The sequence below is a fragment of the Eumetopias jubatus genome, unplaced genomic scaffold, assembly GCF_037043125.1.
Source record: "Eumetopias jubatus isolate StellerSeaLion01/CBP00866 unplaced genomic scaffold, mEumJub1_p1.0 scaffold_14, whole genome shotgun sequence".
NCBI lineage: Eukaryota > Metazoa > Chordata > Mammalia > Carnivora > Otariidae > Eumetopias > Eumetopias jubatus.
In genome coordinates this window covers 52,774,682-52,797,658 of record NW_028274820.1, presented here as the reverse complement: position 1 = coordinate 52,797,658, position 22,977 = coordinate 52,774,682, and the positions used below count along the sequence as shown (strand labels likewise).

The window sequence follows — 22,977 nt, the reverse complement described above, 5'->3', positions numbered from 1 at the left end:
TGAGATCTTGCTATTTGTGACAATATAGATGGACCTAGAGGGTATTATGCTAAGTGAAGTAAGTCAGAGAGAGAAAGACAAATACCATATGATTTTACTTACATGTAGAATCTTAAAGACAAAACAAAGAAACCAACCAACAAACAAAAAACGAGACTCTTAAATACAGAGAACACTGGTAGGGGAGTAGGTAAACTAGATAAAGGAGTACAAACTTCCAGTGATAAAATAAATAAGTCATGGAAATGAAAAGTACAGCATAGGAAATACAGTCAATAATGTAATAATGTAGTTCAGTGTCAGCAGATGAATACACTTTGTGAGCACTGAGTAATGTACAGAATTGCTGAATCAATATGCTGTGCATCTGAAACTAATTACAACATTGTATGCTAATTGTACTTCAATAAAGTAGGGGGGAAATAGGTAATCATATGAGGAAACAGACATATTAATTAGCTGGATTTGTAGTAAAAATTTCATTATGTATATCAAGTCCTCATGTCTTCACCTTAAATGTATACAATTTTTATTAAAAATAATAAGAAATAAATTTATAGCACTAACTGTCTAGTTTGGAAAAAAAAGAAACATTTTGTGAAAATAATTAAAATAAATTTCATTTAAAATGGATTTGGGAAGCCCTGAAGGGGGTGCTCTCAGACACTACCACTAGCCCTAAGAAGCATACCTCACATTCAGAAAGGAAGCAGCTTACTTTACATACCCCAGCAGGAGGAGGAATTTCTCTTTGCTCCACAGCAGCCCAGCCAATGAGAACACAGCGAACAGCCTCTCCCAGCTACCTTCTTTCCCCTATAAAAACAAGCCCCTCTCTTCTCTAGATTTGCTCCTGGTTCGCCATAGTTCCACTATCCCAAATCTCTGCTAATCCTGAATAAATGAATTTTGCTGGTAAAATAACTGGCTCTTTTGTTTTTTAAGGTCAATGGTCTCAAGTCTACCACCTCAGCTTCCCCCTTAAAAAACTAAAACAAACAAAAATGAAGAGCAAGTGAAACCCAATATAAGTAGAAGAAAAGAAAATAGTAACAATGAATCAATGAAAGAGAAAACAAAGCAATATATATATATATATTAATTAAACCAAAGGCTGGTTCTTTGAGAAGATCGATAAAATTGATCTTCCAGCGAGGTTGATCAGGAAAAAAAGAGAGAACATACAAATTATCATTCTGAGGAACAAAAGGTGACAAAATTATAGATTCTACAGATAAAATAGTAATTACTTTGGAGAATAATTTGTCATTTTCTCATAAAGCTACACAAATGTTTAATCTACAATCCAATTATTTCTCTCCTAGGCATTTACCCACGAGAAATAAAAACATATATCCAAAAACAGACTTGGAAAAGTATCTTTACAGCAACTTTATTCATAGTAGTCCAAAACTGAAAGGAATTAACAAATTGCATTATATTCATAAAATAGAATATTACTCAGAAATAAAGGTTAACAAGCTAAACGATATATGGATATACGGAACAGCATAGATGCATCTCAAAAACATTATGTAAGTGAAATAAGCCACACAGAAGAGTCTACACACAGTATACTGCCTTACATATAAAGCTCTACAACAGGAAGATTAGCTCTGAGACTAATCACGTTGGTGTTTGCCTATACTGGAGAGCAACGACCAAGGCATGAGAAACTTTCTGATTCAAACATTGTATAACTTGTGCTGGTAACAAGTTACACATATCATACCCTTGAAAATCTGTACCTTCTAGTCAATGTACATTATATCTTGATTAAAGAATAAATCATATCATCTATTTTTGTTAAATGTCAACGATTACCAAACAGTTCACAATCATATCCAGTGAGAATATTAAAGGAATCTGTTTTGAATTTTCAGTTCCTGTCTGTGGTAAGCGGAAGTCCCCCAAACGATGTTCATGTCCTAACCCTCAGAATCTTTGAATGTTACCTTAAATGACAAAAGACACTGCAGCCACGATTACGATCAAAGACTTTGACATGCTGGAAAAGGCACCCAGCATTAGACAGGTGGTCCCCTTCAAATCACATGCATTCTCAAAAGGTGAGACTCTCTCCCACCCGTGGTCAGAGAGGGATGCAATGATAGAAAAATGACAGCTTGAGAAGGGTTCTATGTAGGGGCCATGTTCAAAGAACAGAGAGGCCTCTGGGGGCTAAGGACAGGCCGCAGCTGACAGCTAGCCAGAAAAGAGAGACCTCGCTGCTACAACCGCATGGAAGTGAACTCTGCCAGCACCTGATTAAGCAAGGTTAACTGTAACCAGTCTCACTGGGCTAAAATCAAGGTGTCAGCAGGGCCGCAGTGTGACCTGTCTGCTTTTTCTGACCTTTAAGGCTGAAAATAATAAATGTGTGTTGACTTAGGCCACTAAATCTATGGTAATTTGTTACAGTAACAATAGGAACTAACACTTACGCAAAGGAAACAGCATTATTTTTGTCCCAGTACTAACCTTTCTTTAGTCTTTATCTGATATAGTCCACAGCTTTTCAGCTTTAGAAAGTTTCATCTTTTAGATATTAAAAAGTCCAGCTTAGTCTAATTAAACTCTTTAATGTCACATCTAATTTAAAGCTTTCCTCCACTGACCTGCTGACCCACAGAATCAGGGACCAGTAGTGGATTCAGTGTGTGCTGAAGCAGGCGGCTATATAACTTGTAGTTTATTTGTTTTCCTTTCTTGCGCCACTCCCTTCACGTCTAGCTTATGGATCCCCCAGCTCTGGAAGGTGGGAGAATAAAAAGGATGGAGGCTGTGAGTTAGCAGAGCAATTTGGAGATTCTTGTGGTTCTTTGAAAGCCCTCTGTCATGGCAGAAATCCAAATGCTTGTCCTTCTTTCACTGGGAACATTCACAGGTTCCTCAGAGTTACTGTCAGTGACCTCCATCCTGCAGGGTTCACTAATGGAGGCAATGTACTCGGCTGACCTGCCAAGCCTCGTCAGCTCCTCCTCACATCTCCAGTCTCGTTCTACTGGAAAGGTAGTGAGGAGATGGGAGATTTGCCCTGGAAGGTAGACCTCTTTGGTGAGATCCTTGCAAAATGTTTCAAATCTGGCTTTCATCCAAAGTGTCCACTATGCCACAAGCAGAAAAAGCCCTTGCCCCACCAACAGTGCCAAGTATCACTGCAGCTGCTCACCCCTCTTTCTTCAATCTGCCCACATGGCAGTTTCAGCCAGCTCTCCACTTCGTGTTCTCCAGGAGACAAACTTAGGCATTCTTTTATCCTTACCCAGCTTCCAAACTCCTGATACCTATGTCAGGCTCTCTAGTGAACTTCTCCATGCCCCACCCTGGTACCAGTGTAGAGTGATCCTGCAAATTTCTATAATTCGGGTGCCTGGGTGGCTCAGTTGGTTAAGCGACTGCCTCTGGCTCAGGTCATGATCCTGGAGTCCTGGGATCGAGTCCCACATCGGGCTCCCTGCTCAGCAGGGAGTCTGCTTCTCCCTCTGACCCTCTTCCCTCTCATTCTCCCTCTCTCAAATAAATAAATAAAATCTTTAAAAAAAATTCTATAATTCAACATGCATCAAGCTAAGGACTAAAAAGCCACTTCTTCCATTTGTAGATATAAGTGATTTCCTTCAACTCCTTCCCCATCTCTTACACATTCAGCTTAGGCTGGGGGAAGCCCAGGAAGGGAACAGAGCAGAGCAGTCAAAATACTTACAGTCCTTTTATTTTATTTAAGATTTTATTTACATATTCATTCATTCATTCATTCATTCATTCATTCATTCATTCATTTATAGCGTGAGCAGGGGTAGGGGCAGAGGCAGAGGGAGAGAAAATCTCAAGCAGATTTCGTGCTAAGTGCAGAGCCCAACATGGGGTTCGATCTCACGACCCTGAGATTATGACCTGAGCTGAAATCAAGAGTCAGACACTTAACCAACTGAGCCACCAGGTGCCCCACTTACAGTCCTTTTAAAGAATCTTCTGTTAACCACATCTCTGTTATCTAGTTTTTTGTTATATAAATAACTGCAAGCCTATTTGACTATATCTTAAAAAACTCATTGAAGTGGTCCTATCATATGTAATTAATAACCATTGTCCTCAGCTTGGGAACTTGGACAAAATTGGAGTCAACACAAATACTGCATTCCATACTTTATTTGTTGTATGATTTCAGGATGGAGAGTATGTATTTTAAGAAAGGCCAAATTGGTGGCAAACTGAAGCGGCAATGAAGCTTTCCTTATCTATAATTAGTATTTAATATAGTTGCTATCCTTATCCTGAAGACTGTTGGAAACATACTTTTAGTTTTTAAAGATTTTATTTATTTATTTGACTACTTATGTATACAGATCTATGTGTATGTTGTATAATATGTATGTGGGTATATACTATTATTTTGCCTATGACCATCTCTCTAACATCATCTCCTGCGAGGACCTCTGCAGATAACTCAGATCCAGACACACGGGCCTTCTTACAGTTCCATAAACAAGTTAAAACTTATTTACTCCACCTGGCAAGAGAGATTCCATATTTGCTTTTTTCTTTGTATGGAATATTCTTTCCCCACATCTCTACATGATTCTTCCCTATTTCATTCAGCTCAGATCTCTCCCTGGTAGTAAGGTGTTCCTGAAAACCTAAGCTATCAGAGCCAGCCCTTTCCTTCAGGCTCCCTCTAAATCTTTCATGTTTTATTTTTTTATCCAAAGATATATTTTCACCTGAATTTGTATCAATGTGTATTTGTTTATCTATTTATCCTTGCTCTCCCTGATAGAACCTAATTTCCCTGTCTTGGTATTTTCAGGATTTACAGTAGTTCCTAGCACATAATTGGTGCTTAGAACATATTTATTTGGTAAATTAATGATTAGTAATTAAAATCTGCAACTTTCAGTCTGATGCAGCTGACATCGCAAAGTATCATCGTGGAGTTGCATTAAATGTCAGTTTTGCTAATATATATTTTAAACAATTTGAGTCAGCAAAATCCACTACTGGATCCATGGTAAGTAAAATATAGAATATCAAAGCCAAAAAGAAGACATTAAAAACAATCAGAGAGAAAAAGACACAATATCTCCAAGAACTGCAACTGACTGGCGATTGATATTTTCCATATCAAAATTGGAAACCGGAAAAGCATGGAGGATCTTCAAAGTGCTGAAACGGTTAACCCTGAACTACCTTTCAAGAATGAGGGCAAAAAGATATCATAGATAGGGCGCCTGGGTGGCTCAGTTGGTTAAGCGACTGCCTTCGGCTCAGGTCATGACCCCGGAGTCCCAGGATTGAGTCCCGCATCCGGCTCCCGGCTCAGCGGGGAGTCTGCTTCTCCCTCGGACCCTCCCCCCAATCATGCTCTCTCTATCTCATTCTCTCTCAAATAAATAAATAAAATCTTTAAAAAAAAAGATATCATAGATAAACAAAAAGTGAGAAATCATCACTAAAGAAAATTCTAAAAACAGGTACTGGAATAAAGAAAACAACTCCAGAATGGAGGTTTTAGATACAAAGATAAATGCAGAAAAAAGGAAAATGGTAACTATGTGGGCAAGTACAAAAAAACGCTAATGGTTTCAAACAGTATAATGTATAATGTCTCATTAGTGATTTTTTTTTAAAAAGCTAAAATCCTGAACTATAATAGCATATATAGTTAGGACAGGATGATTGCCTTTAAAACGTTCTAAAGTACTTGTACTGTTAGTGAGGAGAATGGAGAGAATAAATAAGTGTAGGATTTATTAAATAGGTTAAAATTTAAAAGACAATAGATAATGTGTGTATTTAAAGAAAACTAGAGGTTATATAGAATGAGAAAAAAACTTTCAATTGAAAACAGAGCAAGGGGTGAGTGAAGGCAAGGGGACAAATAATAGGTCAAAGAGAAAAAAACGAAATACAGTGACAGAAATACATTTGTGTATACTACTAATGATGTTAAGTAAAAATGAACTGAGTTCCCCAGGTAAAATACACAGATTACAAAACAAAATCCAGCAATGAGCTATTTATAGGAAACATACCTAGTATATATAAGAAAGAGAAAGTTTACAAATCAAGGGATAGTAAATGATGAACAAAGCAAATGCTCAGGGAGAAAAAAGCTAGTAATGCTATATTAATACTGTACAAGTATAACTGAGAACAAAAAACCTTACTTGAGATAATTGTTAAATATTAATAAAAGGTCTAAGAAGGATAGAACAGTATTAACTTGTCTGTATCTATACACAGACAACTATAAGGTGACACTTCATACCCACAAGATTGGCAAACATTTAAAAATCTGAAAATGTCAAATGTAGACAAGAGTGAGAGCACTGGTAGTCGAAACTGGCACAAGGACTCTGGTATTTGTTTTCTATGTGTTATCTTTTTTTGTTCTTTGATTCCTCCACTACTGCTTCTTTTAAGTTAAATACTCTATAGTGTACCAATTTCTTTGTTACTATTCTTGCATATTTTCTTTTACATTCTTTAATATATTTTTTGTTGTTTTCTTGCTGGTTGCCCAGTGGATTATAATTAACATTTAACAATCTAGTTTGGACATGAACCAAATTTCAGTAGTATCAAAAAACTTTGTTTTGGGGCACCTGGGTGGCTCAGCTGGTTAAGTGTCCAACTCTTGATTTCGGCTGGTCCTAAGATCAACATCAGGCCCTGTACTCATCAGGGAGTCTGCTTCTCTCCCTCTCCCCCTCCCCCTGCTCTCACTCTCTCTCTCAAATAAATAAATCCTTTAAAAAAAACAAAGTTTGTTTTGTTGTTATATAGCTCCATTTCTCATGCTCTCCTTCGGACTGGTATTATCATACAAATTACATCTTTATACACTGTGTGCCCACCAACACAGATTCATGGTTATTGTTTTATACAGTTGTCTTTTAAATCTGAGAGGAGAAAAAGAGTTAAAAACAAAATATACAAATATACTATAATTTATACTTATTTACATATTTACTTTTACTGGTGTTCATTATTCATGTGGATTCATATGTTTCTTTGCCTGTCTCATAATTTTATGTTAAACTGGGCATTTTAAACAATGTAACATGGCAATTCCGGAAATCAGATTTTCATCCCTCCCCAGGGCTTGTCACTGTGGTTTTTTGGGGGGGGATTTTCTTTTTCTTTTTTTAAGATTTATTTATTTATTTGACAGAGAGAGAGTGCACACAAGCAGGGGGAGCGACAGGCAGAGGGAGAAGCAGGCTCCTGCTGAGCAGAGAGCCAAAGGCAGACACTTAACCAACTGAGCCACCCAGGAGCCCCAGACTTATTTTCTTTATTGGAATAAAGTTTTACTATGTATAAAATAACAATGTACACACAGATTATATGTCACTGGTTTTTTGCTTATTGCCCTTCCTGAACTAATTCTATAAAGTCCGTATTCTATCTTGAGTAAGGCACTGAAGCCTCTGCTTGGTTAATTTAGTGGTGAGTAAATGACTGGACAGAAATTTCCTGACATGCTTGGCACCAACAGTCCCAAGCTCTTTTTAAGTGTGTGTGTGTGTGTGTGTGTGTGTGTGTGTGTGTGTGTGTTGAACACATTTTCAATATTCAGCCAGGTGGTTGACAATTCTACCTTGGCCTTCACTTCCTCTTTGAACAGAGTCTGAAAATCACCTTGAGATGAGAGCCGAGGGTCTTCTCAGGTCTTTCCTGAATGTGAACACAGTCCTATCACTCATGTGGCCTTCTGGATTCTTAGGTATCTGATGGGGCTCTTCATAGCCCTTAGCACATCTCATTCCCCAGTTTTTCCTTTGAAGCTTTTGGTTAGTCTATTGTTTTCTCCACTGTTATCTACCACTTCAGGTAGCCATGAAGTTGACCAACTGCCTTGAATTTTTCAACAACTACTTCCGGGGAAAAGCTTTTTCATGTCAGGTGAACTCCAAGTCACATCAAATAAAGACAGCCTTGCAAGCAGGGTCTGGTACTGAAGCACCAGACAGGCCAAATAATGACAATTCTCAGAGAATGAGGCTTTGAAGAAGCTCCAGGCCCATTTTGCCCTGTCTGGAGACTGCCAAGTTACTGGTTTTCACTGACAAATGCAGGCTGTTATCTGTTAAGGCTACTGGGGAGCTGGAAGGCGTAAGATGAGAAAAGGGTGAATTAAACTACCACAGAGCTCCCTGTTCTTACCAAGATTCAGCTGGTTTTGTTTTGAACACACGCTTCCTGAGTTGTTGGACAATTCTGGTTGATTTCCAGAATTCTTAAAAAATTTATCCTGACAAATTCTGCCAGTTTTGTCAATGATTTTATGGAGAAAAGATTTTCAGAGGTTTAAACTGCCATTTTTTGCTGATGTCACTGTGGCAAATAACTCTGGAATTGGACTTTACATTACTTACTGAAACTGACTATGTTTCTAGCCTAGGAGCTTGCCATTTCACTCTTAGTAACGTCATTGTGAAATAGCAGGCATATTAAAGACTATACATAGCATATTATTCAGAAGAGGAAAAACCCAGAAATCAAAGTGTCCAACAGAATAAACAAATTATGATGTACTAGGGAATATTTCTCCACAATGAAAATGAATGAATCACAACTGTATAAATTCATATGGATAAATCCTCATAACATGATTTTAAGTGGAGAGAAAGAAATCTGAGGAATAATATATTTTATAATAAGATTCCATTTGTATAAAGGTCACAACATATGGTTAAAACTAAAGAAAGGAAAATAAATAATTTAAAAAATATAATAGATTAATAATTATTTCTGAGTCAGAAAGAAAAGAGGTAAGTACTGAGAGAACTTTAATAGTATTAGCAAAGTACTGTTTCTTAAGTTGGATGAAAGGCTCATAGGTGTGTCGTTTATCATTATAGTTTGTAAGTTATTAGTGTAACTTGTCTTTTCGTATGTACTAAATATTTTATAGTACTAGAAAGAGAGGATCTAGACCATTTGAGATGGCTTTAACCTTTTTTCCCCTTACATATTTGTGCTATTTCTATAGGAAATTCCTTATAGAGTAGCTGAAGAAAAACAAAGGGTTATGAGATTTACAGCCTTTGCCATTTATTAAACTGTACAGGATCTTAAAAAGTTACTTGATGTCTCTGAGCTGGTTTCCTATTGGTGGTACTTCCTTCAAAGTCTATTGTGAGAATTATGACAAATTACATGTAAACTGCCCAGCCAGCGGTAGGTACTCAATGAATAGCAGATCTTATTAGCAATAAGACGTTACAGTATCTATTTAAACATTAAAGAAATCCATCCATCATTCAGATCATCAGGTGGGGGTTTTTTTGACAAAAACTTCCACAAACTAAAGCAATTTTTATTTTTTATGATTATATTATAGCATTGCTAAAATAGCATCAAAATGAATCCTCAGAAAGCCTGGTAAGTGTTGAATCATTTTTTTCTGGCCTTACTGAGGTATAAATGACAAAATCTGTATATACTTAAGGTATACAACATGATATTTTACACCACTTTTTTGAACCAAGTATTGAACCATTTATAACTTGAAAAAATACTCATCTTTAAGAGATGTATTTATTTCTAGACATAATTGTCCTATAGCAAATAAAACCATTTTGAGATAAGTATTCTTCCAATTACAGTTTCCAGTAGACCTAACATTTCAGCATTTTCAGAATATTTGTGTTCCTTAGTACTAGACTCTGAGAAATGGCCAGTTTGGGCATCTACTGATTACAGAAATTTCCACTTGTGTGAGTGTTTTATACATGAAAATACACATGTATATATTGTTAAAAACCTAGAAAACTTTAAAGTCCCCATAATTTCCACTGAACTCCAGTGAGCATGTCAAATGTCGTATAAAATATCATGTTGAATACCTGAAATATATACAAGTGTAAGCATCAAGCAATAGATATAGCTCTAAAAGATGAGTATTTTTTTCAAGTTATAAATAGTTATAAATAGTTCAATACTCGGTTCAAACAAGTGGTGGAAAATATCATGTTGTATACCTTAAGTATATACAAGTATAAGCATCAAGCAAAAATTCCAGGTAATCACATTTATCCTCAGCATTTTCCTTTCTCATACACACTTCTTATCTCCTAGGTCCTCATTCTCTAAGAGTTCAGTGACCTAACCTCCAGCTGTCTCTCACTTCTCAGTTCAGCACTCCATCCAGGACCACCCTATTTGAAATAAAGCTCTTTTTTTTTATTATGTTATGTTAGTCACCATACATTACATCATTAGTTTTTGATGTAGTGTTCCATGATTCATTGTTTGTGTATAACACCCAGTGCTCCATGCAGTACATGCCCTCTTTAATACCCAAGCTCTTCATTATTCTGTTTTCCAGGCAAAATTCGTGCAGTCTCACAAAATACAGAATTATAATATGCCAATGTTGTCTCATGAGGTTATATTGATTTACTAGCACAATGGGGTAGAACATGTAAGAACTGAATGTAGATGCTGAAAACCAAAAATGAAACACTGAAGTTTTCTTTTTACATCTCTTATCAGAGGCTAACTTACCAGTATCCTCAAATAAGCTTCCCTGTTTTCTTCATAGATCTGAATGAAGTGATGACTCCAAGACCATGAGTGTTAATGGTCCTGGCCAGCAAGTGTACCAGCCCTGTCACATTGGAGTCTGGGACAAGTAGACACTGAGTGACATTTTTGGCTAGCTGGGGGTCCTTAAACATGGTTCTCTGTATTAGTTATTCACTGTGGCCGCAAATCATTTGTCACTGCTACCTTTCCCATATGGCATTCCCATAAGCCTCCCCAAACTATTTGCAACCAAGGGGCTCAGTCTCTTGACGTGTCAGCACTGGTGCCTTTGTTATGGTCCTGTCTTGGACTTTTACTTGGGTTTAACAATCAGAAAGACAAACCAGCTGCAGTATCTCAAATAGTCACCAAAATAAGTTGAAATTAGTTTTAAAATATCTACTATTTGGTATGCCATAGTATGTATATTTGAGAATCAGATCTATTTGCAAATAGCTCAGAATATCAGCACCAGGGGTGCCTGGGTGGCTCAATCGTTAAGCGTCTGCCTTCAGCTCAGGTCATGATCTCAGGGCCTTGGGATGGAGCCCCACATTGGGCTCCCTGCTCCACAGGAAACCTGCTTCTCCCTCTCCCACTCCCCCTGCTTGTGTTCCCTCTCTCACTGTGTCTCTCTCTGTCAAAAAAATAAATAAAATCTTTAAAAAAGAATATCAGTACCATGTACAACCTTCAACATTATAAATTCCACCCGGGTGATTTTGCAGAACAAGAAACTGAAGCCCAGAGAAGTTAAGTGATTGGCCACCAATGACACAACATTTAAGTAGCAGAGTTTGGACCAAGATTTCTCGATTTTTAGGCTGGCTCTTTTTCTCTATTCTTCTCTCTCTTTTTAACCATGCCTGATGATTTGTCAACCAAGGGGAGAAAAGGGTTTGCATGAATTCTTGTTCGTAACATAAATAGCCAATGTTAGTACAGCTGGTGGTCACCATGTCCATGCTCTATGTTGTTGACCCTTTGTTTGTAACTGGCTATTTTAAATAACTACCTCCTAAAAAAACAATTAAGCTTCTGTTCAATACTCTTCGTATATACATTTGGCAATTCTGCATTCTGTGAAGCTAACAACAATGATGATTTTGAGTGTAATATGTGGACATTCTACTTGAGAATGTTTCTGAATCACTGATTAAACTCCCACCAAGTCATGACAATTAGAAACGGTGCATGCTAACATAATCATTTTGTTATTAAATGGCTCTGTGCCAGCATTATCTTTTAAAAATTATAATACTGTGGCTTAGCTGTTGTATTTTTTTAATTCTTTGAAAATAAGACCTTCAAAGATCATTCTTTTAAAATGTCAATTTATTCCAGTGTTACAAATGACGTTCTCAATCAGGAATAATTATTGCCAAAAGTGCTACTGGCAGACAGCCAAAACCTCTCCATAAGGCTGATTCCTTTCCTCTTTCCAGTAGTTCATTACCAAAGGTAAAGACTGAGTAGTATGCACCACATTAATGACCCCATAAATCCCCTGAGATGAGCAATTAATGTCCTGATGTTGACCAAGTCAACTACACATAAGGTGTGCATATATATATTTTAAATACAGCTCACCTTTTCAAAACTCTATTTCTATTGGTTCTGACTTCTTAAAGAGTTAAAGTAAAGGCTTCTGGGAAGACAATATATTGTAAAGTGTACCGTCCTACCCTGCATTTTTTTTTTTTATCACAAGTGGAACAGTCATGGGCTGTTAAGCAACTTGGTTAAGCAACTGCCTTCGGCTCAGGTCACGATCCTGGAGTCCCGGAATCGAGTCCCGCATCGGGCTCCCTGCTCGGCAGGGAGTCTGCTTCTCCCTCTGACCCTCCCACCTCTCATGTGCTCTCTCTCTCTCTCATTCTCTCTCAAATAAATAAATAAAATCTAAAACAAAAAACAAAAAACAAAAGCAAGTGGAACAGTCAAGTGTAACTGAATCAAAATTCATTAGATAAAATGAAAAATAATCCTAATTAGATTTTACTTCAGATTAACAAAATTTGTGGTGCCTATGTTGTTCACCTTATATTTCCCTTGTCCCTACAATTGCTAAAAATACCAAATCAAACACCACCCAGATTTCCTTATGAAGTGTGTGAACTAGTGCATTAAAAAGTCATGTTAGCACCAACAAAGTTTATAGGGGCAACTGCATTCAAGACGCACATAGCATACCTTTAAATAGCGCTGTTAAAATACCAAATAAAATGTCAATGTCTGTCAGGTCTCTGGCTTTTATAAATTGTTTAGACTGGGAAACGTTGGGGTTTGGACATTGTTCTTTTCATATGATGTAGAAAAGAAGAGACCGTAAAAAGAAAAGAACAATAAAGCGTAGATCATTTTTGAAGTTCTTTCATGGAAAAACATACCCTGGATCATTACCCTTCTAATCAACAATTTCCTTCTTCCTCCCAGTTCTTCCCCTCTGGTATTTACCTTTCTCCCCTCCCCCGCCCCTCCCCTCTCTCTGGGTGGTATTCTGAGCTTATACATACTATTCAGTAATCATATTTTTTAAATTGCTTGAAAAGAGAATCCCAGGAGGACATGACAGACATGTATATACTGGGTATTTTTAACCTGGACCATAGCTTTACTCACCATTTCTGTGCTCTTAAAAACACACCAGAATGCCCTGACCGCAGTTTCCCCAAGGAGAGGAAGGCCTTGTGAGCAAGATCAGCTACTACCTACATACACACTAGTTATTATCACACCTTAGTGGCCATCTTCCTGCCCTCTTCCCTCCACCCCTTTCCTTTTATTAGCACACCACACTCTCCACAATTCCCAAACAACAACATCACTGTTTCAGCTTCTTCTCTGGATTTCCCACACTTAATGCAACCCAGACCTCACCTTCAGCTCTCCTGAGGCCACTTTGGAAGCCAGCTCGATGACACAGCCAACAGCCATGCGTGCAGCACCGGACGAGTGCAGCTCATTCCAAATGGTGTCACTGTCCACCTGAGCAAACAGTCAGCACGCCCGAAGAGAGAGAGAGAGAAAACAAGAAGGAGAACGAATAGATGAAAAAGGAAGGGCGGGGGAGGGGAGAAAGGAAGGGAGAAAAAGCAAATTTGTGAGGAAGGGCTGGCAGGGTAACAGCCTAGGTACAATAACATTAGTCTTCCGTCCCGGCCAGTTGAAAAGACCTTCTGGACACAGCTTTGCTTATACTTTTTCTCTATACTGACTTCTCCAATGGAAACACATTCCTGCCATGCCTCACTGCCATTCCCTGTTTAGATTTCTCATTACAAACAGCATTACATAGGCCGGATCTGGCGTAGTTACAGGCCTGCTAGAAACCAGGCCCCAGTAGTAGATAGAGTAAAAGCTAAGAGCACTTAGCTATACATAAAAATCGGATTTGCAAGTGCTAGAGGGGAAAAATTCAAATACCTTTCTGGCTGCAGGTTTACGGGGAGCCAAAGACAATTATTAGGCAAGTAGTAGCAGCAGTCAGCAAGTAGGAAGTAGCAACCACAGTTCAGGTTCTCTACCTACATGGAAGGAGTGTGTGGTCCTCACACTTAAAACATTCTCCAAATTCAACTGCAAGGAGCAATTTGACTTTCAAAGTAGAAGCTTAAAATTTCTAACATTTAGTACAGTTTAGCGGTTGGTCTTAATGTAGACTGGTATTATTAAATTGGATAGGCCATTAAAAATACATGGTTGTTTCTATAAGAGAACATTCTTATGAAAAAAAGCATAAACCAATATTTTTGATTTACCTTTATAAAACACTATTTACTCTCTTTCATGCATGCAGTAAGATAACATGTAACAAGGACAGGAAAATGTAACAACAGTGGTCTATAATGATCATATGTTACATATTTTTATGTATAAATATATATATATTAATATAAAAAACAGAATCATAATGTATGGTGATTAAGACAGCAATAAAAAATTAAAAAAACAGAATCAAATGGTAGAAGTCTCTAAAGTTACAACACATAAATTATCTGAAGCACTAGGAAATGTAATAAAAAATTTGTGACTGTGCAAATAGCAAGACTTCTCAAATGTTGTAAAAGAAAGGAAATCCCACACAAAATAAAGTTGTTGTTTTTTTTTTTTAGAGAATTAAGTTAAAGAGGCCTAGTGACATGGAACAAATACAATAAATAACAATTATGCATATTCACAATGCACTAAGCAGTTTCCTAAGCATTTTAACATGACTTTTCCCATGAGATCCTTACCAACTTAAATTCTGTCAAGATCAATGAATAAATAATAAATGAAAACAGGAAATAAATACATAAATAAACAGAAAATTAAGATCTTTTCAACAACAGCATAGTGGTGAAGAGAGAAGTTTCTGAATCATATTGTCAGGGTGAAGTTACAGCTTCACTGCTAAAACCTGAATGACAGTGGGCAATTAATTAATTAAGGTCTCTCTGCTTTGGTTCCCTTACCTATGACACAGCAACTTTTTAAAGTACCATCTGCATATGATTTTGGTGAGGATTAAATGAAAAAGTGATAAGCAAATCTTAGCTACTACTATTTTAGGCTACTATTACACCCATTTTATAATGCCTAACACAGGGTAGAGGCCTTATAAGTGTTTACTGAATGAGCACGCTGTGGCTTAGAGAGGCTACTCAGCTGGCCCAAGGACCTTCATACAGAACCCTGACTCTGACATCACATGTCTTTCTACCACAATCCTGAAATAACCCTCGCTTTCTAAGAACATTAAGCCCTTGAAATAGTCAACATCATCATGGTCAACACTACCAGCTAAAAAAATAATCATCAAATGGACATGGAACTTAATCATCTGCCCTCCAAATTAAGTTTTATGTTTACTGAACAATATAAGCACTTATTTGAGCTTCACAAAGATATATCCTTGAGGAAGATGGTTGCTCAAGTTGAAAAATGAACACCAACATTTACATTGTACTGCACAGTGTTTAGCCAATTTTCAACTATTGTAAAGCTATAGGTACCATAGAAAGTCCTCATTAATCAGATTTAAAATTATTGGGAAGGCAAGCAAACATAAATCAATAAATCCCAAAGACTTAATGGGTGAGTCAAAACCACATATAATTCCAAACCCCTTTTTATTTGACTTTGGAATACACTGTAAGTTTTTTCTTAAAAAAAAAAAATCAGAAAAATTTCTTCCAAAAAGCTATAAACATACACTTGATTAGAAAAATATTCCAACACCTAGGAACGTCTCTTTAACCATAACACTAAGGGGCATTAGATAGCCACAAATAACTCTAAAATTCACCTTTTTGTCTATATCTTTCTATCTTCCTGGAAGTATTCTCATAGAGGTAATACTCCATGTCTATGCCATCAATTTTGATGTGTGAACCTCTCTACCAATCAAGATACTTATGTTTTTAAATTTAGCTAACATTTGTTAGGTACCTACTATATAACAGATGCTAAGAGTTATAGCATATGGGAGTTATTTTTATCATAAAGATATGATTATTGACTGAAAGAATGCTGGGCACATAGATGCTCAATGGAATGGATACTTGAGATTTTGGCTACATCCAAAGTTCAGGCCTATCCCTAAACAGGTGCTCTTTAGGAATCTATGAAATTTATCATCCATTCATTTACTTATATTTAAACATAAAAAACATTTATTTAAGCAACTTCCAACCAGTGTTTGTAACTATATGGTAATAATAGTCAAGATTTTGCATATCATCTATTCATAAGCAGGTAATTGTATGTAATTCTGAATTATTAACAGATGTTGTCTTAGCTCAGCTGCCATAACAAAATACCATAGACTGAGTGGCTTAAATAACAGGATTTTATTTCTCCTAGTTCAGGAGGTTAGGAAGTCCAAGAAGGTGTCAGCCAATTTGGTTTCTGGTTGAAATTCTGGTTCAGTTCTCATCCTGACTGGCAGATGTCTACCTTCTCACTACGCCCTCACATGGCCTTTCGTCAGTGAGTGCACGTGGAGAGAGACCACATGGAGAGAGACAGATCCCACTCTCTTCCTCTTCTTATAAGGCCACCATTCCTATTAAATTAGGATAACACCCATATGACCTCATTTAACCTTAATTACCTTTTAAAAGCCCTATTAAATTTAAATCACATCAGGGATTAGGGCTTCAACATATGAATTTGGGGGGGAACAATTCAGTCCATAGCAAGATTATATCCAAAAAGCATTTATAAGTCAATTTATAAACATATTTTCCTAAGATATGTGTTCAAAGGGCCATTAGCTACCAAAATTAGTTACTAAAAGTTACCCACATGTATTTGCCATGTTATAGTTTAATAAGAGCTCCAATGGTAAGAAAGCATGCATGGCTCATGAACTCTCCTGACTATAAACTCTGTCACTAGAAGAGACTCCCAAATCCACTTCCTACTATTCTCAATGGCAAAAAGTATTTCTTCTCCTGTTATGTCCCTCTTACTGGTTGAAGAGATTGCCAAAACCTTTCCCTGTATTAGTGATAGTGTCAAGAATGTCACTGTCATATGAAAGCTCTGATTTTAACTGCTGCAAGAATTTCTGACAGAAAAAACTCTAGGTAAGAGAGGATGGTTGACTCCACTAATTGTTGGTGGTTCTTGGCATGAAATGGGATACTGAGTGGCTGGAAAAGAAGGAAAAAGAGCAAGAAGGATTAGATTTAGATGGATATATGTAAACGGGATTAAGGAGCTAAGATGGCAATACGATGATGGTGAAAGTTGGGACCAGAAGAACTGTAAGACAGGTGCTCTAGCATTTCAAAGTTGAAGGTAGAGAGATTAGGAGAGTGACACAGAGTTGGCTCTGGATATGGAAAATAATTGTAAACAATGTAAATTGTTTAGATTAGGCCAGGAAAGGGGAAAGAAATGGTAGTGGAGCAGAAAGCCATTCTGCTGACTACACTAGCTTGTTATTAAGATCTTGCTAAAGTTGTTAAGACACGCAAAGCAAATTTTTAAAACCAAAACTACTATAATTTGGAAAAAATCAACATGCTTGTATCTTTTTTCTTTCCATATACCACATTCACTTCTCCTTAGCCTGTCCACCAATTTATTCTTCAGCCTGATACGTGTGTGTGTACAGCCATGCACACATGTACACGTAAATTAGGAGGCAATAGTACACAGACTAAAAGGGACATTAAGATTGATACAAAAGAAATGTGAAGAAACTGACATTCAAAATAGGATTTTGCATCAGTACACATAAAAATCTAGATTTTGTGGTCAAAAAGGATTTTTTTTTCCCAAATTCCTTTATATATCAAGAAATAAGCCAGTGGTCTCAGTTTATAGTCTTACATTAGTGACAGCATCAAGACAATGCTACCATTGCCTTTCTGATACTCAGCAAAGAGACTCTTTCTACCTATGACAACCAGGCCTAGAGCTTATAGATTTAGGCTTTAGATAGGATACAAAAAGAGGAAGAAAAAGCCAAAAGCCATCCCTTCAGGTCCGGAGAGACTGGAGAAAGGCAAACCAAAGGTGCAGCAGAAGCACCCCACCAGAGAACCCCGCCAGGCTTCATTTTGCAGTGAAATCAGGAGAAAATCAGCTGCTTCAAATGCTAGGCAATCAGAAACAATAAGATGCACCAGAGAAATTGCCACAGAAGCCTGACTATCCAGAGGACAGCATAAGTGTCAAAGGACCTCATCAGGTCTCCATCCCTCCTTCAGATACCCAAAAGCCATCTGGAAGAAGCTGAAAGACTGAGCAATTACCTAAAATGACTGCATCCAATAGTAAGTTGATCTTGAAGTTGATCTTGAAGAGATGGATATATTAGTAATTGTGGAGAAGATCAGTGTAATTAGGAAAAATAGAGCATATTTATCACACATATGAATAAACATGACTAATTCTAATTTCGTGTCCCATTTTTAAGGTCAGGAATTTACTCGGCTGGATGATAGGGAAAAGATCTAACCAGGATACTGCACAGAAGTCCCAAAGGATATGCTGTTACATGGCTAGTGACATATAACTGTATTTTAGAACTAATGTGGCAATATACAACTTACTGCCCCCATCAGAATTCATCTGGAATTTTTACCAAGCTTTTGCTTACAGAGTATTCTGAAAAACAGTATGCTTTCAAGTTTCAAATATTTCTGTATAAATGTACAAAACATGAAGGCAGTTTTAGTAGTCTGCTGAGGAACTGTCCAAAGAGGCTTTGTTTTATTGCCAGAATTAAAATCCATCAATTTGAAAATAGTCCCCCAAAAGTTCAACTCACTTATAAACATGTAGAAGGGTCTGGACCTGACATGTGTCCAAAACTGTGGTTCAGAAATGTTAGATAAGGCGGTCCCACAAGAAGTCTTTCTGTGTTAGGAACAAAGCAAATGTGGTGAGATAGGATGGAAATATACTCTAGGATAGAGAATTATACAAGCTTGGCCCATAAAAAAGATTTAGTCATCAGAGGAGGAAGCACAATTCTGAAAACAGTACAGAGCCTGGAACTGAGATCCTCCTAGCCTTTATTTCGAGAGCTTCATGTCTATTTAGTAGAGTAGCAAGGGTAAAGAGATGGAGAAGGCTGTAAGTAACAACTGAAATAGGCAATACATTTTATATGTTGTTAAAAATGAGATTAAAGTAAAATACTTTGGTATCAATTTGAAAAATTATGTTAAAAGATGGAGAATGTCACATTACCCACTTCATTATGGACCTCAGAGAATCCAGGGCAACTAGCAATGTGAAAACCCCAGGATAATCAAGCAGAGGCCAGTGGGACTCATCAATAGGAAGGAAGGAAGGAAGGAAGGAAGGAAGGAAGGAAGGAAGGAAGGAAGGAGAAAGAAAAGAAAGAAAGAAAGAAAGAAAGAGAAAGAAAGAAAGAAAAGGTAAGGAAGGAGGGGAGGGAAAGGAGGAAGGAAGGAAGATAGGTAGGTAGGTAGGGAGAGAGGGAGGGAGGGAGGGAGGGAAGGAAGGAAGGAAGGAAGGAAGGAAGGAAGGAAGGAAGGAAGGAAGGGAGGAAGGGAGGGAGGGAGGAAGGGAGAAAGAAAGAAAAGAAAAGAAAAGGGAAAAGGAAAGGGAAGGGAAGCAAGAAAGGAAAAAAGAACAAGAGATAGGAAAAAAAAGTCCAGCAATTTATAAGCACATAGCAATTATTCATACTAGTCTCCTAAAATAGTTAGGAAGATGCTGTCTGTATGGAAGCATAGAGGTAGAAAAGAGAGTAAGGGCCCAAAAAGGACCAGTTACATAGCTACTTATAAAAACTTAGCCACTAGGTAATACTATTCACATCTGAAAGAAGAACATCATGTTGTAATCTCTATATCTATAAAAGATAAAAAGGAGGACTGCTGAATCAAACCTGATCTATGAAACATGAATGGCGGAAACAATTCATTCACTTGAGTCACAGCAGAATGCAATTCAGGAAATATACAGAGGAAGTGATAGAAACCTAATAAGAACATTTCAGGTTTTTCATTTTTATTATATATTCCCTTACTCTATAAAGCTCTGATCTTTATTATTTATAAATAACAATGACAATAATAATAATTATCTCATAATTATAGAGTAATTATTAAGATCCAGGCACTATGCCTAGATACAATTCTTACAACAACCATTGGCATAGATGCTATTATTAAGCACTTCTGTAATGAAATTCAGAGAGGTTATTTAGCTAGTAATTAGTGCAGCTGGAATGAGAACTTGGAAAAAAAGGAGTATAAATTTTTAATCCATATTGATTTTTTATGTTGGTAAAATAAAAATCTAAATAAACTAAATAAAAAACAAAAAGATTCTAATTTTATTTATAGAATCAAAGATCTTCCTACTGAAATATATCAGCTAAGACCTGATAACATCAATATTTTATCTTTAAAGGTATTGAAATTCTACCGTATAAAATTGCTAAAATATTCAAAAAATTCAAATACCACAAGTTGTATCTGGAGTAGTTGGGCATTTTCTAATTTGTTTGCCATTTTACTAAAGCAGTAGTTCTCAGTGGGGGTGGTTTTGCCCACCACCTCTCCCCACTCAGGGGCCATTTGGGAATTTCTGGAGACATTTTTGGTTGTCAAGAATGAAGGACCAGGTAAGCTTCTAGCCTCTGTTGGGTAGAAGCCAGGAATGCTGCTAAACTTCTTACAGTGCAACAGGACAGTACATGAAAGAAGTATCTTGCCCAAAACGTCAATGCCAAGGTTGAAAAATCCTGCCCTAGAAACACCGAGACCCTATAAATAACAGTGCTACCTTCTTCATATTGGCTGCTAGAAATCTCAAAGTAAAATCTGTCGTCCTTGTCTAGTAAAAATAGTAGCTATTATAATACACACTTTATATGCTAATCTCAGCCCTAGCTCATTGTATTTTCACTTTTGCATGATGACACCTACTTTGAATACACACACACACACACACACACACACACACCTCATGTTTGTTTTGAAAGCTGCTTTAAATCCTTTATGGAATATGGCAAGAATAAAAGGAAAATATAGAGAAAGAAAGAGTAAGAAGCAAAAAGAGCAGAGAGACAGAGAATGCAGAGAAGAGGAGAGGGAGGGAACAGGGAGGAAACTGCTTTATATTTTCATTGTTAACTTTTAAAGTTGTGTTTTCTCTCTTGCCTTTCCTTGGGAATACAACCAAGAATGATTTTTATCAACATTGTTCTTTTCCTGAATTTATCCAAATAATTTTGTCTCCTGAATAGAATCAACACTAATATAAACTTATATTAAAGGGTTGTTCTGTCCTTTTCATTTTCTTCAGTTTCACAAATGGTAGTGACAGCCAGGAAAAAACTTTCACAGATCTTCCCATTCTTTTGCTTCAATCTCAACTTATTTTTTCCTAATACATCAAAGAAAGGGACGGCAATTTCTTTTCATTATTTCAAAAAAGAAATAATTACATAATATCAGTGGCAAAATAAAAGATCAAAGACATCATAAGATTACTGGCATCTATACCAAAAAGAAAAAAGAAAAAAAAAAGAAACAGACAAGTTCTACCTATTAAAAGTCAAGTCCTTGAGAAATGTTTGTTGATGAGAATGTTGGGTTTGTCCCTGCATACAGTAAGGCTGCCATGATTCATTTTGTTTAGCGGAAATATCTAAGTGCTATTTGTGAATACATTCACACTTCCAAGTGTTCACTTATTCTAAGTGTTCATTTCCTTTGAAACAGATTCTGAGTATCTGAGAGCTGGGTACACTATTTCAAAAACCAGTGCTTTCACAGTTTCTTTTACTCCAGTCTGCATTAGGAGCGTGAATTAAAATGACTAAAATCCACAGTCAGGATTTTGCAAGAAATCAAGAATGCTTCCTGAGTGCCACTCCCTCTTCTTATTCAGAAGCCTCTGTGCACGTGCATATCCTTCCAGTAACCACTTAATTGCTTTCAGTTTTTTCCTTTAAAAAAATTGTTTACTCTGAGAATGACCACATAAAAATGGACGCAAAATAAAAGTGCGACACACAGTTCACAAAATAATCAGAGTTCTAAGTAAGCTAACTCTCTGAAAGCTCTGTCACTGAATAATATACATTGCCAATGTAATTTATGGTTTTAAAAACAGCAATAACGATAGCAAGCTTCTCCCTAAATACTTTTCAGACCTGCAGTAGCTATAACTTAAATATTAACTAAGGGGTATTGGTGACACTTTATATAGACAAATAGAATCCATAAATAGGAAAAAGTACAAAAAAAAATAGCTTCGAGAGGCTTACATACAGAAGTGGTGCAAATTCGGGCTCTAGTAGTAGCCACATGTTCAAAAGACTCCAGAGGTCAGAGTGGAAATGTAGATGTAATGTAATGTAAGGTAAATGAGAGGCATGCCCTTGGTGTAATTTTCCAATCTTAAAGATTGAGAAGAATTCCCTTTTTAAAAACTCCCCAGCCAGGCTAAAAGATTATCTATGTACTAAATATGGCTCCTGGGCTACCAGTGCATAACTTTTGCTGTCCAGGGTGACTTGCTTCTACAAAATGTTTGAAAATTCTAAAATAGGAAGTGGAGAGTATAACTAAGGGGGTATGTTTATAAAGGATTCTAGCTTTGCTTGAGGATAAGGGTAGAGCAATGATGCTCAGGTTAACGTTTCAAGTAAATGCTACAAATATTCGCAGCACTACAAAAAGTTTCATTGCACATTAAAATTTGTTACTTGAGAAAATACACAGTGGTGAAATATATAATTAATTCAGCGCAATATTTTTAAATTAATTTGAAGCTTATTAATTGTAGTAATGCCTACGGGCATTTAAAAATGTAGCCTCATATTTCTGACACATCTACCCTAATAAAAAATGCTGAATAATTAATTAGTTAACTGTGGAGGAGGGGGATGGAGCTAAGGTCACAAGACAGGCAGGTAACCTGAGCTGTGTAATACAGGGGTAAATGGATTCT

General features: G+C 36.8%; 1 protein-coding gene across 5 annotated transcripts in view; it reads right to left on the bottom strand.

Moving 5' to 3' along the window:
• The window catches only part of HDAC9 (histone deacetylase 9), a 733,933-nt gene that overhangs the window by 223,013 nt on the left and 487,943 nt on the right, over positions 1–22,977 (bottom strand). For all 5 annotated transcript variants that reach the window (XM_088018628.1, XM_088018630.1, XM_088018632.1 and 2 more), the window contains one exon: positions 13,420–13,527. In XM_088018628.1, the coding sequence (XP_087874754.1) occupies positions 13,420–13,527 (108 nt within the window). The remainder of the gene's footprint in view (positions 1–13,419; positions 13,528–22,977) is intronic.